Source organism: Melopsittacus undulatus, chromosome 1 (assembly GCF_012275295.1).
Source record: "Melopsittacus undulatus isolate bMelUnd1 chromosome 1, bMelUnd1.mat.Z, whole genome shotgun sequence".
In the NCBI taxonomy this organism is placed as follows: domain Eukaryota; kingdom Metazoa; phylum Chordata; class Aves; order Psittaciformes; family Psittaculidae; genus Melopsittacus; species Melopsittacus undulatus.
In genome coordinates this window covers 137,766,869-137,785,149 of record NC_047527.1, presented here as the reverse complement: position 1 = coordinate 137,785,149, position 18,281 = coordinate 137,766,869, and the positions used below count along the sequence as shown (strand labels likewise).

General features: G+C 37.9%; 1 protein-coding gene across 3 annotated transcripts in view; it reads right to left on the bottom strand.

Moving 5' to 3' along the window:
• The window catches only part of ANKRD28 (ankyrin repeat domain 28), a 122,438-nt gene that overhangs the window by 51,317 nt on the left and 52,840 nt on the right, over window positions 1-18,281 (bottom strand). For all 3 annotated transcript variants that reach the window (XM_031045004.2, XM_034060737.1, XM_005144443.3), the window contains exon 3: window positions 5,584-5,662. In XM_031045004.2, coding sequence (XP_030900864.2) covers window positions 5,584-5,662 — 79 coding nt within the window. The remainder of the gene's footprint in view (window positions 1-5,583; window positions 5,663-18,281) is intronic.

Below are 18,281 nucleotides of genomic sequence, written 5' to 3'. Positions count from 1 at the left end.
GGTAGGGTGAAGTTAACACTGAAGGGTCTTTACTGTCCTCCAAAACCTGTTATTACTGTAATCATAGTTTTCCAGCATCAGCACAATTCTTACATTTTCCAGCTGACCCAGAGGAAAGCACAACAAAAACTCATGGGCTGCCAATCCTTAATGAGAGTGAGTCTGACAACAGATTCATGCTGGGCTCCACACAGCAAAAATTTCGGGTTAAGTAAACAGAAATGTGTTGTTAGTATTTAAGTATCAGTGCAATACACTAACTAAAACTATTCAGAACTAAACAGCAGATAATTCAGATGTTTATTTTCATGAACTGCACTGATTTCAGTGAAAGCAATAACAGTGTGCGTGGTATTTTAAAGAAAACACACACAAATACGAATCAAATGAAAACATTCTGGAATCATGTCCTGCCCCTCACATGTCTCTTGCCTGCAGAATAGACTCTGATGGCATTAAAAAAAAGCATAGGACAAAGAAAGAGTAACTTTTTATAAAGCTAGAAGCCTCCCCAGAACAGCTCACATGCTGAACTTAACTGAAAGAAGGGTTTGATTTTTTTAATCATAACTTCTTGGAAAGAACAAAAAGTTGGACATTCACTTAATTAAGTCTTAATTATTTTATTTTTCTACTTCTCAGTAGTTTGCCATCAATTATTTACACAATTAAAGTCACAGAATGACAGAATGGTTTAGGTTGGAAGCGACCTTAAAGATCATCGAGTTTTACTCCCTGACATGGGCAGGGACATCCTTCTCCTAGAGCAGGTTGCTCCAAGCCCAGTCCAACCTGGACTTGAACACTGCCAGGGATGCAGCAGCCACACCTTCTCTGGGCAACATGTTCCAGTGTCTCACTACTCTCTTAATAAATAACGCCTTCCTTGTATCTAATCTGAATCACAGAATCCCAAGGGTTGGAAGGGACCTCAAACGATCATCCAGTCCAACCCCCCTGCAAGAGCAGGGTAACCTAGAGTACATCACACAGGAACTTGTCCAGGTGGGCCTTGAATATCTCCAACGTAGGAGACTCCACAACCCCCCTGGGCAACCTGTTCCAGTGCTCTGTCACTCTCACAGTAAAGAAGCTCTTCTTGATGTTAACGTGGAACCTCCTATGCTCCAGTTTACACCCATTGCCCCTTGTCCTATCATTGGATATCACTGAAAAAAGCCTAGCTCCATCATCCTGACACCCACCCTTTACATATTTGTAAACACTGATGAGGTCACCCCTCAGTCTCCTCCAAGCTAAAGAGACCCAGCTCCCTCAGCCTCCCCTCACAAGGGAGGTGTTCCACTCCCTTCATCATCTTTGTGGCTCTGCGCTGGACTCTTTCAAGCAATTCCCTGTCCTTCTTGAACTGAGGGGCCCAGAACTGGACACAATATTCCAGATGTGGCCTCACCAAGGCAGAGTAGAGGGGGAGGAGAACCTCTCTTGCCCTACTAACCACATCCCTTCTAATGCACCCTAGGATGCCATTTGCCTTCTTGGCCACAAGGGCACATTGCTGGCTCATGGTCATCCTCCTATCCACCAGGACCCCCAGGTCCCTTTCTCCTTCACTACTTTCCAGCAGGTCAACCCCCAACCTGTACTGGTACATGGGGTTGTTCTTCCCCAGATGCAAGACTCTACACTTGCCCTTGTTGAATTTCATCAAGTTTCTCCCTGCCCAGCTCTCCAGCCTGTCCAGGTCTCGCTGAATGGCAACACAGCCTTCTGGTGTGTCAGCCACTCCTCTCAGTTTAGTGTCATCAGCAAACTTGCTGAGGGTACACTCAGTTCCCTCATCCAGGTCGTTGATGAAAATATTAAACAGCACTGGTCCCAGCACCGACCCCTGAGGGACTCCTCTTTCAGCTTAAAACCATTCCCTCTTGTTCTATCACTACATGCCCTTGTAATAAGTCAATGCAATTACGTAAAGTAGACAGATGTGTTTGTGCACAGGGATGCAGAGTTGTGCATACATCATAAAAACAGAACTGATGTGTAACGACTCTTCACAGAGTAATACAAAAGTGAAAATGCTTCTAAAATGATGGTTCTCAAGTGACTAAAACTTAAACATCTGTTCCACCATTCGGTATACTATAAACAACCATCTTAATGCCTCTTATTTATTGTTCACGTCCTTACCTAACAAATTTCAGAATGCTAATTGCTTATCTAGGTACAATCTTACAGGGAGATATGATTTGAATACTTAAGATTTCCACAGACCACAGTGGTATAACAATCTGCTGGCAAGATATTCACATCCTCAGGGGACAAGTTTATTAGTGTTCAGAGAAGATCAGTGTTTGAAGATGAAAAACAAAAGGCAATCTAAATGTCCCAGCCCCAAACTGGAGTCACTGAAGCAGTTTTCTTTGCTGTTCAGAGTCTGTATCCAAACCATCAACTTCAGGTCCCTTGCCCAGGTGAAAGACTACAATAGGAGAGGTCACAGGGCAACCTTTAGGTTTGGTGGGAATATATCTCAAGAATTCAAAAACTAAGTAAGTATGCTTGTAAGACTGAAAACTTGTTTCACAAGAGTCTGCAAAAAGGCTGAATTGGTTCTATCTTCAGAATGTGCAATATGGGTTGCTTACGTTTGTAGCAAAGTAATATAAAGATATTGTAACAGCAACATATGGTCCAAAATACATACTTGAAAGCAACATGGATCCCTGGACTAGGATGGAAAAGACCTTCCAATCAAATTAGAAAAGCCCTGTGTCTAAGTTACAAAGGATACACACTTTTTAATAGAGAATGAGGAAGAATCATGCAAAAGCCACTGAGCAGTGAAAAGATTAATACTGACTTCAGTCATTTTGAGATCCAGTTTGAAGAAAGAATAAAAAAGGCAAAGCAAAGAGTCATTGTAGTATAGCCTGCACAGCAGGAAAACTATGAAGTGGTTCCTGACAACATTCCAGCAAAACTCTGTTAGAGGATATTACAAATTGCAAAGCCAAGCTCTCACAAGGTGAGAAATGCTAGGATGAAAGTAGTCTATGCTTCTTAATTCATTCCCCTGTGCACATATATTACAGTAGGGCAATTCAAGCTAAATAAAAAATTTCTACACGGAAACACTGCACAGAGGAGATTGGTATTCAGAAGTGTTATTTATTCAACAAACTATTTTTTCATTGTTCAAAAAGAGGTCTTGCAACATGGCAAGTGTTCTTCAAACCTTGCTCTAGTAACAGATGCTCTTTATTTTCTCCCTACTGCTCATCTATTATGAGAAAATGTAACATTATACATCTGTCTCAAAGGAGAGATTTGATTTCCAGCTGAAACACAATAGATGAATTTTCCCTATCTTTATGAAATGGAGAGACAAACACACTAAACCTCTGTGCCTCATCTTCCAATTGAGAGAATTAAAAGAAAGATCTTGGCTTGTGCATTCCAAGACACCTAGACCCGATTTCTCATAGAAGCAGCTGGTGCAGCACTTCAGATACAGCTGTGCGCACTCACACTCCACAAACCTCAAAGATTTTAAATCCAACATTCAGAAATGCGGAAGACTAAACTGGTAGCTGCTTTTTAAAGAGTCTGGTTTAAGCTGCTTGCCTAAGATCACAGCTTGCAAGCAGGTAATATACAAATCAACAGCCAAGTACAGCACAGCCTTTCTAACTCAACAGCCTTAACATGCAGACATCGCTTTCTCATCCTGCAATTAAATGCCCCACTTCATTCACATACAGATGCATCAACAACTGGCATCTGTGCCTCCTTCACTGTACCACCCCGATTCATTCCCAAGCATAGCCCCTCCCTGTGAAATTCATGAAGCTGTGCTTTTACAGCAAGGCACAAACACGTAATTGAAGTCTGTAGCACAGCACATGAGCAAAGGTTAGACTGGTATTGTCTATACAACCCACAGCTTTTGAAGCTCTTGATTTTGCTACTATTTAATGCATTGTTTTGTGTAAGTAACATTTATTTAAAGAAAATCTAGATTTATCTGAGATATATTAATGCCTCCCAGTCTTCTTGAAACATCTACAGACACAGCATCACCCCACAACCTCTCCATCACACAGCTCAACTCTGGGCTATTTGTACAGCCCTAATTCTTAGTTCTTCACTTCCCTCCTTTGTTCTCCCATTTTTGTCAGTTATACAGGCTATGTACCCAAATAGCATGATGTACCTTTCTTCCCTTACTGCCATCCCCCAATCAGGATCTTGTTTCAGTAATATCTGAACTAGAATCTTGCTCCTTCCATATACCCTTCGTCCATTAGAGGTATTTTCTTCCAATTGCAGTTCTGGTAACTGGACTCTGTCCACCCAAACCAGCCAGAAGCTCCACTCCTAAAAGTATCTGACTACAACTTTTGTTTGTAACATGACTAGCTGTTTGGGGATTTTATTTGATTTTGTTTTAAATCATTGTGAAAACTGAAACAAAGAGAAATATCCTTGCAAAATCTACAATCTCTCTTCAGAAGAATGGGGTCTATGTATTTTCAAGAGTCACCAGAACTTGTTTTTTTCTTGCTAGGGAAAACCAGCACCTTCTCTGTAACACAGGTGAAATTTTCTCAACAAGTTATAACTATAGAATACTTCCATAGGAAAAAAAACCCAAACAAAACACCACCATAATGTGATTCTAATTAATTATAAGTATACATAATTATATAGAGTAAATATATGTAATGAGAAAATTGTATATTGCTAAATTATAAAAAATTTAATTGGGCCTAGCAATGTCAACTGCAACTATGGAGTGACACCTACAATCTGAAAGTGGTACTTCCTTAAAGCAAAATTTATTAAAGGTTCATGGAGAGGATAGTGGTGGGGTGTTGAAATAGCCAGCTTTGCACAGGGAAGGTGCACCATTAAGCAGACTGAAGATCTAAGTAGTTCTATGGGGCTGTTACAAGTTTTAATCTTTCTGTTTAACCTTAAATTTCCATCTCACGAATCCAGCCTCAAGCTACCTGATAGCCAGATTTATCCAAGATCAAAAACAATCCGTATCAATTATGAACTTCTGCTTCCAAGTTTTTGGGTTAGTTTCTTGGTTTAGAAACCTTTTTCTTTAAGACAAAGTATACTGTTTTACAGCACTTGAGCTTTGTCTTAGTACAATTAAACAGGAAAACTCACATCTGTGAGATTTTAAAATACTCAGCTGTTTCTGATTCTGTTCTGTGCATTTAAGCCAACAGCAAAGGATACTTAAAAATAATACAATCAACTCTGGATGTCACCCTCTATGTTCAATTTTATCTTTCTGAAAACAAAAGCAATGTTAGTAACATCTACCTATAACTGACTATCATGTCTTAAGACTAAACTACCTAAAGCTGATCAAGCTACAGATAAAGACAGCTGTGGGAAAGGTTTCTACAAAGAAATATTTTAGAGCAGAACTACACAGTATTATAACACTGATAAGGATTTGAACCCAAAATTCCAGTACAAACATCTTTAACTTCTATTACATTAAGTATCTCAATAAATGCTACACAGTCTAAGATGAACATAAATATTGCTTTGGATGTGCATAGAGTTTTTTTTTCCATTAACAGGAACAGAACATACCAGATAAAATAAGTAGTTCAATAATTTCTGCATCTCCCAGATAGGCAGCAGCATGTAAAGGGGTCCTTTTCTCATTATCCTGTGGTAAGAGGGGGGAAAAAAGGTTTTATTTAAAATAAAAAAGTATGTTTTAGCATTCTCTATGATTTATGAAAAAACACTGCATAAAAGTGCATCTTCCAAATATTGTACATTTTATAGTCTAGAAAACAATTAATGCTAAAGACTTTAGTCATATTAACTAAGACCAGCATGCTTCTCCCTTAGGAATGACTAATACCTACCCATTCAATTAGTGTTTTCCTGACATACACAGATTGACAGATGCTCAGCACATCTTTAGATCAACTCATCAGTTAGAAATCACCAATTGCTTGTCCCTAGAGACAGGCACTTCAGGCTGAACTACACTTCAGAAATGGTGTGTCACCTTCATAAGCAGCAATTAGTGAGAAACATTTTCTTTGGAAAGTTTAAAGTTAGGTTCAGCAGTTACTTTTCTAAACATAAAACAGAAGAGAAGCTGGAGTGAACAGGGGCAAAAATACCTAAATCCAGTTTCAACTGGTTTGTTTACTGTAAATAAACTAAGAGAAGGTAGATAAGCAATTTATTTTGCAGAATAATACTGAAGGATTCAAGTTAGACCCGCCACTATGGATTAGTTCTGGCTGATCTAAGGTCCTTTTGAAGGTACAAGCAGGAAACTTACTTAGCCATACACAATATATACTAAGATTCACTTCTGAAAGAGTAGCACAAAATACTCCTTAGCTTTTTCAGTATCAGTGTCAGTTTCTCTGAACTAATTTATAGCTTAATCAAAAGATCACTTTCATATCACAGCAAGTGATTAAACTGGACAAGAACCAACTAGTTTGCTCTCTAATGGAAGACTGATGAGAAATAAGAGGCAGACCATCAATCAGCATCCTGGTTCTGGCCTAAGCTCTGCTTAGATGGCTAGTGTTGTAAATACACTGGGGGTGAGGGATCAGGATTATAAACAGCAAGAATTTTAAGTCACAAGACATTTCTGTTAATTCCACTGTTGATTCACAGCTACAGCAAAATTAATAAACGTTTTAATTGACATTTTATTGGGAAGAGAGTTGCTCTCCCTTGCCAAAATAACCTTCTTCAGTGAATCCCTACTTGAGAGCTAGGAGCATACAAAATGGAAATTAAAGTTAATCTCAGGAGAGATCTGATAGTAAAACTGGAGCTGAGATCCAAGAAGTCACTTCTAAAAGATAAAATGCAATTTCAGAACTTCAACATTCACTTCCACATACCCTAAGACGACATCACACACACAATCCCTAGCCCCAATGAACTATCCCTGGTTAGTACCTGCTCAGAAAAGGTCAAAGTTACACAATCACCATTTTACCAGTGTTTCCTAACATAATTTTCTGAATTACACACAAGTAATCCTAAATTGAGCAGTGCAAACCTGACACTGATGCACCCAGAATGGGGAATCTATACTACTTATCACTTAACACCACATAATGCCTCACAGTACCAATTACTTGCCAGCATGTCTCAATTGCAGATTACACATTTGTGACAAAAGACAGCCCCTGGCACCAAGGACTTGCTATCTAGGGAAAAAAAGGAAATAGAAAATAAAGAGACAGACAGGAAGCACAAGGGTAAAAGTAATACACATATTAACTTGCTACCTAGCCCAAAGGCAGTTAAGATCAGCCAGCAATGAGAATCAGTTTTCATTCTTCTAGTCTGAAGGAGTAGTGACTACAGCTAGCTAACATTTTGCAACCCCTTTTAAACCTTTTTGAGAATGCTAAAGAGCCTATAACCCATAAGAGTAAGGAACAAGCATAAACAAGTATGATATAATACTGGCTGCAATTTCACTCTAGAATTCAAGAAAATGTGATGGGGGATGAATTTGTCCCTCCATAGAGAAAGTATCTGCTCAGGAACACAAGAACTGCATTCCCTGCTTAAAGGGCAAAAACTCATTATTGTAAAATTAGCAATCTTATTTATTGTAGTGTTGGTTTGGCTTTTTTGTTTGGTTGTTGGTTTGTTGTTTGGTTTGGGTTTTTTTTAATGTCTAAGTGACAGAAGTCACACAAGTAACCAGTCTGATATAACTTATCATAAGTTATCCAATAAAATGGTGGGGAGAAGGAGCTGTTTGTCTAGAAAATTACTGCTCACCAAACACCAAATATATTTTCCTGAAACATCCATGGTCCCAATTTCTGGTAGATTCAAACCATGCTTCTCCAAAAATCCAACCTCTACGAACAGAAACTGTTGAGCACTCTGAAACCACCAAGATACAAATATGAAAGCAGCTCTAACACAAGCAACATAGTCATACAATTGTTTAGGCTAGAAAGGACCTTTACAATGACTGAGTCCAACTGTTTCCAGTCCAGCACTCCCATGTTTCCAAGCTGGTTCCAGTCATGCAAATCTTTCTATTATGCTGCTCTTAAACTGACAGCCTGAAAATTCTCAAAACCCAACTCCTAGTTCTGCAGCAGGGAGTACAAACTGGGAGTGTAGAAATGCAGGAGGCTGGTGAACCAGGGTATGCCTGCTGGGATGGCTCACAGCTTGTCATCTTCTGGGTCAGCTCCAGAGACTGGTATTTCAACAATCCCAAGCCCAAGGGTCTCTATTGACCACAAGTATGCTGCATACCAAGGGTGCTTTGACATAAGCCCTGTTTTTATTGTGCCCTAGTTTCACAACTGGCACTTTCTGATGCTTCCAAACAATTTTTTTTTAATTTAACTTCTGTGAGAAAGTTTTTGGTTTAGTTAAAAAACCTGTTTTTCAGAACTTCTTACAAAAGCAGAAACAGAAATGCTGCATTCAGCAGGCCATCAGCAGTATGCAGGAATCTTTTATTCCACTAAAAGAAAATCCTAATTCTGTTCCAGCTGAAGTTTTACATTTTATTGGTGAACTTTAATAAGTTAAACCTGAGGAAAATTAAAGAGATTTATGTATTTTAAATGCCACTAAAGAATTGCTATATAGACGAACTACTTTTTACCGAAGAACAGTGACAATCTGATGAACAAACTTCATCTGTAAATACAGAGTACTCCATATAAAGCATTACAGTAAAGAATGCTAATCAGGCTTTCAGTTTTAAGAAGCAACCTTGGAAGCAGACATCTTGCAGCGCTGATATATCATAGTCATAGAATGGTTGGGGTTGGAAAGGACCTTAAGATCATCTAGTTCCAAGACCCCTGCCATGGGCAGGGATGCCTCACACTAGACCATACTAATGTAAATATTGGTCCAAGTGCTGTTCCTTTAATTTCATAAACTTAAATGGCACTAAGAGAAACATTCCAATAGGGAAGCAGTCTTGTACATTAAAGGCACTGTTACACAAAATGTAAAATCTAGCACTGTTGGTACTATTTAATTCCAAATATCACAGCATTACTGCAGTTTTTGACAATACAGAAAAGCAAGCGTTGTGCCATCTTAATTTTCCAGTTCAAAAATCTGCAAGGCAAATGGGACTACTGCAACTCTAAATTGGCTGCAATGCTCTTATAGAAACAGATCACCCTAATTGCATTAGGCAGGTTTTACACAGTTGAAAGAGAATGTTGGCATTCCAGTAAAAACAACCAAGAAATTTATATTCCTAATAGGGAATGCCAAATTTTAATTCCAGGTATTAGTCACTGGTGTCAACAAAACAATAAAGCAATAAAAGGCCTGGGTCCTTACGAAATCAGTTTTCAGAATAGCAGTTCTGAAAAACCCCATCATCATATTTATATGCACCTTTGGACTGCATTACATAACAAGCATACAATTCTTCCCTTTTCAGTACTTCTATTTCTCAGGTTTTCCAAACATTTCATCTACATAGGGGTTTCTATAAGGATTACACCATGAGAAATACATAGGAAGCTTATGACCCTGTTAAAAGCAAATGTGGAATAGTGATAGGGTAGTGGTGCTACAAGATTCTTCTGAACTCCCCTAAACTAGAAAAAGGATAATGCCACCTTTGTTTCATTCTACCTAAAACATGGGATTTAATTGTTTCACCATTTATTTCATGAATCGAAACTTCTACAATGTCTTATTAACCACTAATAACCATTAGTTTAGTCATGGCTAATTCAAACATGCAGCATTCAAATCTACCTCTTTTTAAGTAGTAAGTATCCTTTGAATTATAATAATTTATTCCTAATTTGGATTCTATCTCAGCAATTGATTTAGAATAACTACACAAAACTACAGAGAGCTTAAAGGAACCAGATGCCTTTAAAGGCTGATCTCTTATCCCACACATATCCAGTAAGACTGCCATAGCCTGACTATGCCTTCTCCATGAGCACATTAGACTATAACTTCAATTTGCCCTTCAAATAATTCAACATTGATCTGAAGTATCTGAATTAAAGTATTTTTTGGAGAAGCATGAATGCAACATCCCCCTTCATAAAAACCCTTCTTTATGTGATCTGCTCTTCAAAACCAAATTTTGCAGTAATGCTTAAAAAACTCTCATTATTTCGTGATCACACTTACAAAATACATTTAATAAGTGTTTTCTGCTGCATCACTTGTCAGCTGCCTGCTTCAATACCATCTGTTCTGTTTCTTCAGAAATCAACCCTAAATACACAATTCTAAATCTTGAAAGAGTTTCAATGCCAACATACCCTGTAATAGCTTTAATAAACTTCCCTTGCAAGTTAAACTATTTTTAAATGTAACACTTCATACAGTGTATTTTTCGGTTAGGCTACAGAGATAGGACTGTTCAACCAGCATGATTCGTAACTCCTGAGTTAACAGACAACATTAAGAACATGATTACAAAGTATTTCCGATTCTTTGAGTGTCCAAAACCACAGAGGTCTCACCCAGCACTAAGCCCCAGTATCACACTTGAGAGTCACTAAAACACTGAATTTTATTTGCAGGTGTTGCTACAGATTTGAGAATTATCATTTCATAAGGCAGAAAAACTGCACTCAATTCTTTGGTTGTTTTTTAAATGAACATATTTAAATATTTGGCTTTAACATTCCAACTTTAAGTTTCACAAAAGGTTAGGTTAGGTATGTAATTCTATAACTGAGGCCACTATCTCTTTGGAAGTGCCTTAGCACAGTGTGCTATCTTACATATATCTTAATTAGAACTTGAAAATTAATTGTATGATTGTCAACTGAACATAGCAGGAAAAGACTAAATATTAGGATTTCAAAACTTTTAAATCTGTGACTAATTAATTTTGCATCCCTAACCTTGAGTATAATTAATCTGATATTTCTTTGGATTTTTTCCTTCCCACAATGCTTCTTAACTCAATTACACGAACATCACGTTGTCAAAAAATTAACAAATTTTAACTAATGTTGACTAACATAATTTTGAGAAGCACAGTTCTATTTTCTAATCATATTTCAAATTTAAGACACAGCTCCAAGAGCAAGTCTAGCAAGCTACAGTAATAGTCTTTTGCATGCTTAAAACCAGGAGGAAAGCATGCTATTAACCACAAAAATAATACATATTACACAGCTAACCACAAAGTATCCTTTGAAGCCAGACTGCAGTTGACATGAAGAGATTTGTCAGGCTGACACCGTTAATTACTAAACTAATGATCATAGTACTGTTTGCCTAAACACTTGTATTGCATTTGAAAGAAAAAAGGGGGGAATGACTTTAAACTGAAAGATGGCAGATTTAGATTAGATGTTATGAAGAAATTCTTCACTGTGAGGGTGGTGAGGCACTGGGCAGAGGTTGCCCAGAGAAGTTGCAAATGCTCCATCCCGGAACTGCTCATGGCCAGGCTGGATGGGCCTTTGAGCAACCTGGTCTAGTGGAAGGTGTCCCTGCCCACGACAGAGAGGTTGGAACTGCATGACCTTTAAGGTCCCTTCCAACCCAAACCATTCTATGATTTTCAATTTTCACCAGTATGACTTTATCACTATACATTACATTTCAGGGCATATCCTTTTCATGCCGTTTATTAGGACACAACAAACCTACACACTTTCAAGCAATCACCAAAAAAAAGAGAGGAGGAATCTTTGCCCTCTTGCTTATTACGACAGCCAGTAACCAGTGACTCTAGAGACGTTGTCTTGCAGAAGTGCCTTGAGCAACAAGGGTCACTTCAGCTGTAATCTCCAAACCTGAGTGTTGTTTGTAGTTAAGATCTTCAGTACCAATTTAACAGTGCATGCTCTTTGACTTGATTCTAGATAATAATAATAAAAACTGTCACACTGTACGTTAAACCACTAAATCATTCACTTTTGAGTGCCACTACAGCTTGTGGAGACCTTAAAAATTAGATGGTAGTGATATGTATACAGTGGAAAATAAAAGGTAAGTCAGAAGAGAACTAAAAAGCAACCTTCAAAAAGGTCACAAGAACATTATTTCTTGAAAGACCAGGAATTTATACGGATGTATAAACGTCACTCTAAGTATGCATGCTCCTTGAGAGTACAAGCTTACAGTTTTTTGAATTGCCACAAGAAAAATCACCCTAAAAATCCTGTAAGAAGGTAATTTTTAGTGGATCTGCATCGGCACACAAAGCAAGCGGCAAGCACACTACTTTTAGGATGTTATAAGAAAAGACTATTACTATATAATAGCAATGGAGGCACTAACTCTCCTCTTCAAAACTTCGTTTTTCAACTCAAAATCAATATCTCAGCAACCGCAAATGGACAAACCATAGAGGTGTTCAGGTTCTGTGTATGGACGTATTTCAGAGCCAAGACATTTAACTTGGGCCTGGGTGAATGGGCAAAAGGAGGAGCCCATGCTGAGTGGCATTAAAAACTACAGAACTGGACAACCTTTTTAAGTCTGATTTTGTCACTAACAGCTGTGATAAAAGGCTAAGAAATCTGGCAATATAAATCTTCTGAGCTATATCCACGTTTCCACCATGAGAAATGAATGAACAAGAACAACAGAATGAACCCAGGTCAGGAAGCCTCCATTCATGGGACAGGAAGGTATCTGTCATGATGAGAGTTTTTGGGGGGAAAAATGTAAGTATCACAGATACACCTTTAAATGGAGTTTTAGAGACTATAACAATGATGACCAACTAATGCACTTCACAATATAAAAGCTGTCCAACTTTTTCAGGTTATTGGAGCATCCCAGACAATCACATTTCTTCCCGAACATGAAGTGTATTGGAGTCTTACAGAAAAACAGCTGGTCAAACATATGAGTTTTACCTTTACCTAGAGGAGAGCAGAATGACAGTGCCTGTCTTGCATCATTCCACATTACAGGACACAAAGATAAATGGGAATCCCCATGAAGGAGGAGGCAGGGAAGAATTCATGTTGCATGACTGCTGCCTGGACATCTTCTGCAATCCCAAAAGCACCCTCATTTATTCTGATGCCTCCAGACACTTTTTATATTGAATTTCTGCGACTGAATTTGCTGTTCACAGAACAGTACCAGAATCCATGGAAAAAATTTACTTCCTACTTAGCTAATGATTATTTGATTCTACACATAGAAGAAAACTAAACTGATGAAAAACTCTGTCCTCACTAAACCATTACCCACAATTCATACGCAAACTAAAATCTTACAAATAAAAAGCTCATTAAGAGTTTGGCTCCCTTCTAAAAGGCCTGAAGAGTCAGAGTAATCTGATGGGAACCATTAAAATTAAGTCTGCAGAGAAAAAAAACATCAAGCATTCATATGTATACATTGTAGTGACATATTCTATTTGAATACTCACTTATATTCAACCACATTTATTAAAGCTTCCTTTTTAAGAACAAGTAAGATAACTCAGTTGTATCTTTGCAGTATTTCTGAAGTAACACCTGGAAATACCTTTAATAAAAATTACACAAATAAAGAGTTCAAGTTACATGAGCAAATACCAGATGCCCAAGTGCTCTTGTCCAAAAGGCAGTCTGGTCTTTAATACTGGCACTACTGACGACAGGAAGGGGATGGGAGAAAATCTGCTGGTTTTCTTTTCATTGAATCCCAAAACTGAACGTCCATAGCAACTTGTAACCTTGACTGTGAGTTAATACTACACAACAAGTAAGACTGATGAAAAAGGAAACTGAAATTCAGAATTCATATTGTTCACTAACACTATCCTGAGTACCTTTTAACAAAATTAACTCCTCGAATGCTGTCTTATGTCATGAGCATGAGGCACGAAAAAACGTTCAATTGTGACTCTCTGAAACTCTGCCTGCTTAAAAGAGGGGCACCAAAAGCAAGACACAAAAATAAGAAGTCACATTTAGCACAACAAACAGCTACTGAGCTTCAACTCCATCTACAAATATGATTGTTCTGACCCCACAGCCAGCTAAACTCTCAATCAGAGAATCAGAGTAAAAATTTCTCATGTAAAAGATGTACACTCAAAAAACCTTAAGCTATTTTGACGTAGTTAAGATGTTTAAACGGTGAGATTCAGTTCATGAGCGTGCCTTGTTCTCAAGCAGGCCATTTTGGAATAATAGATCTTATAATAATACTGTTTTATTAAGACAGACAGACAAAACTTTGTCAAATATATGGCGGTTTTTTATTTGGCTACTGGAAGACCTTTATTTTTGTCTGCCAGTGGCAAGAGAACATGAACTTAAATCTCCTGCTTTTGTTAGAAGTTATGTTACTTCTAAAGGTCAAACATTACCAATAACCACATACGAGGGACAAGAGGTGTTGAGGTATTCTGGTAGACACTGCAGCTTTATTTCTCACAACCAGAGGTACACAGCAAGGAGACTGAGACTTGTAGTGAGTATTTCAGGAGACCTATTTTGGAACAACTGAGCATCTGTGTATCCTTCTACTTCCAAGTAATTAACCTCAAAAACACCTCTCCAGTTTTTTCTCTTTGAAAGTACTAGTTAGGGTGCTTTTTGGAAACACACATCTTCGCGTACCCTTTAACCCTTATATTCCAGAGAGGTTCTGTAATGTTGCTGTCACTGTTGCAATTCTCACTGGTCAGGCTCTCAAATGAAGCACAGCTTGTAAGAAAAGCTGACCCTAGTGTCTTATTCTATAAAAACATCTACATAACATCTTTTGCACAAATGATAAAGGCTAGGACTCCTTGTGAGTGAACTCAAGCATTGGATAAGGACCTGAATAACCAAGCAGGTTTTGTCAGCTGCAATCTTTCACTGCCAGATCCAACATCAAGAATTTGTCCCATTTATCACTAATAAAGGCTACTGAATTCCTGCCCAATACTTGGAACAAATAAAGAGCTATTTGCTACCCTTTGGTAAGAGCAACCTGACCTCACAGTGCAGCTGAAACATTTTAGGTGTATTTTCTTTCCTCTAACTCAGGAATTAGAAGAATTTTTAGGGTCAAGACTATTTATTAACATACCAGATCATTTGGGGGGTGGAGAGGGGGCAAGGGTGACAACAAAAAACCTCATCATTAAAACTTAAAAAATACCCACCCACAACCTGCTGCAGCATTTTAACTATGCTTTATTTAAAAAAAAGGATACAATAATATCTCATTAAAAAAACCTTTCCCTTGGCTTTACCCTTCCTGAATATTAAGTATACAATTTATAAACATTTACCTGGCAAGTATAGCGGAAGCAAATACCAGCTTTTAATCAGAATGCAGTTGCTGGTAGGAAAAATAATAAATAATAACCCTGAAACTGTTGTTGAGAAACGTGAAGCAGTAAAAGAGAGGACTTTCCATAATGAGCATACAGTGATGTGGAGCACATCTACATAACCCAGACTATGCCTGCAGAGCGGGATGAACAAGGGACAGTGACTGCCTCGTCTTACCCTGTCATCTATTCTGTAACAGCTGAGGACACAAATAAGAGAAGATGCCAAGAGAGAAAACAGTACAATACAGGCTCTGTTTATACTCCAGCAAAAGATCACACCACACTAGGTAAGGTATGCACATCTCCATCACAATTTAAATCTACCACATTACATTTGGGCCCAGGACACTTTTGTTCAGAAAAACTGGGGTTTCTGCCTCTTTTACTGCAAAGCCTACTGCTAGAATGACAATTCTATACCTGTCTTATGTAAGCCAGGTATTCTTTTCACTAACTGCATTGTCTTGGTGACAGAAAAGATGTTGTTGTGTGCTTAATGTTATTACCTCTTCTTGGAGCAAGCTAAAACATTATGTTTAATAGCTTCGTAAAGTAAGGTCATCTGGCTGCAATATGCAAAGTCTGTTTAGAGATCCTTGAACTATCCTGATGATCTGACTCATGCTAGCAGACAACACAGTCTTTGCTAATAGAGAGACAAACTGTTAGGCAACAAAAATCTATTCTGAAGAATGACAGTTTAAAAACATCCTTTCACCACACAATAAGTGTCTGCAATACAAAACAAAAAGTCCCCTCAGTGATCAGAAAAGAAACCCAAGAGAAAGCCCCTGCTAGAACAGAACTCCTCCAAAACTGCTGGTAAGCTCAGATCAAAGTATTTTACTTGCACTATCCCTTAAACTAAGTGGATAGGGGCCTAGAAGATTTATGTCATTATAGGAAGAGCTAGGAGCAACTACAGCAGGACATTTGCACTCCTTTGAGACAATAAGCCAGCATAATGTAATTGATTTATAAGTTACCATAATCACATACATACATAATTAGTATTTCATAGAAATAAAATCTGAAATTAATTAATGATAATGAGGAGCCATAATAAAGCAGGACTTTAAAAAAGACTGAAAAGAGAACAGAATTTCATTGCTTTTGGAGACAGAAAGGTACAAGCTGATGATATCACAGGCCTGAGAAATTCCCCCTCAAACTTCATATTACAGACAGACACTGTATCTGAACTTCCGGGGCACACTCTTCAGCAAGAACCCTGAGAACCCCTCATTGTAATGAGCTTCCAGTTTATATGGTCTCAGACACAACACCAGCACGAGCCTTTCTATGTTCTACACTCTGTATTGACACTCAAGAGCCCTCCCTACAACATGCAGTAAATAAGAAACACTTTCTTTTCCAAGTTTTTGATATATATCCATCCTTTATTAAAATAGATTTAGGAACTGAAAAAGGTTTTTCTGCCTTGCATAGTGTCTGTGTACAAGAGCCAAACTGGATGAAGGAAATGATGGTGTTTACTGATAGTGCATTAGATATTCCATAGTAGATACAGCAAGATGGTATTAACCACTTGCAAAGTGGAAAAATTCTCTTGTCCAAAGGTAATGCATTAAGAGTTTTCACCCAGAAAGTTATTGCAAATAATCAGTGAATTCAAATGCTATCTTGCTGTTACTGGCAATGCATTCTTTACGGACTGTGTCAATGTTGGAAGTTAACACACATTACTGAGCTTTTTTCTTCTCTCTGCTCTTTCAGTGGGGATGTTCTGTTCTCAAATACCAATCCTTTGCACGACAGGCACAGCAACTGCCAGGAGTAACCCCAGTAAGCTCTTAACTATTCAAGACCTCGCCTCTAGCTTGTTTTGTAAAAGCAGCAGGAAATGCAGAATTTCAATTATGCTTTGAAGGTTACAGTCTTTAGTAATAATCACTAAAAGTAATACGGCAAATCAGACATGATCTACAAAATCATTATCACTAAGACTCACACTGGAGATTCAGACACAAAATCCCTGAAACACATTTAAATTTGATCTAAGTATTCCCGGTTCTCTACATCAATGCCAGTTTTTCAATGTTAAAGAAATAACAATGACTGAAAGAAAACCTGTCTGTCAAATCCCCAATTACTGTAAAACAAGTTCAGTGCACAGCCAATATGGTAAAACACCACCATGCAGATATCCAAGCTTGTTTGCCCCGTTTAGCAAACAGTATAACCATATTAGCATAGTACCCAGTGAGCTTACTAGACCTGATGAGAAGGATATATTAGCCTGAGTAGCAGACCACACTAATTCATATTAAGTCTCTAAAGTATATTTCTCATTACCTGTAAAAGACAGCACCATGACAAGTAACCACATTCTTCTTTGCAGAGAGTCCTAACCTTTGCAATGGTAACTTTTTGAGAGAGAAGAGAATCCAGAGAATCTACCATACAAAGCAGCAACTTCCTGATGTTAGTCAGATTATCCCATAATTCTGCTGAACGTTTGTTTGATCACTAAAAATAGACAATACATCTGAAAATACCATTTACACAGGCTAAATACAGTGTTATCAATATGAAGAAAGGAATTATTCCTCTCTGGACTGGCAAGTTTCCCTCATTAAGAGTTTCAATCCTGAAGAAAAATGCCTAATTATACAAAATTGTATTTAAAGCACTCTGAATCTGTTTCTGCACCAGAAAAGGAATTCAACACCATTTGGACACACTTGATATTGAGGCTGAAAAACATGATTCACTCTAAATCACTTAAAAGGAAATAAGACATCTGATTATTCATTACAGATGACATGCTTGAAAAAACATTCCACACTAATGAACAGGAAATCCACCACTTTTAAAGATCAGTAAATAACTGCTATATTATGAATTAAAACCTTTGAGTAGCTGGGGGATACTCTTCACAATATACAACTTGCAGCAAGTTTCCACAAAACTCGGAAGAATTAGGTCTCCAAAGCCCCACTTCTGGAATCAGTCAGGCTTCAGATCCCTGGATCAAACAGACTTGTAACAGATACTTTAGAAGTAGAAG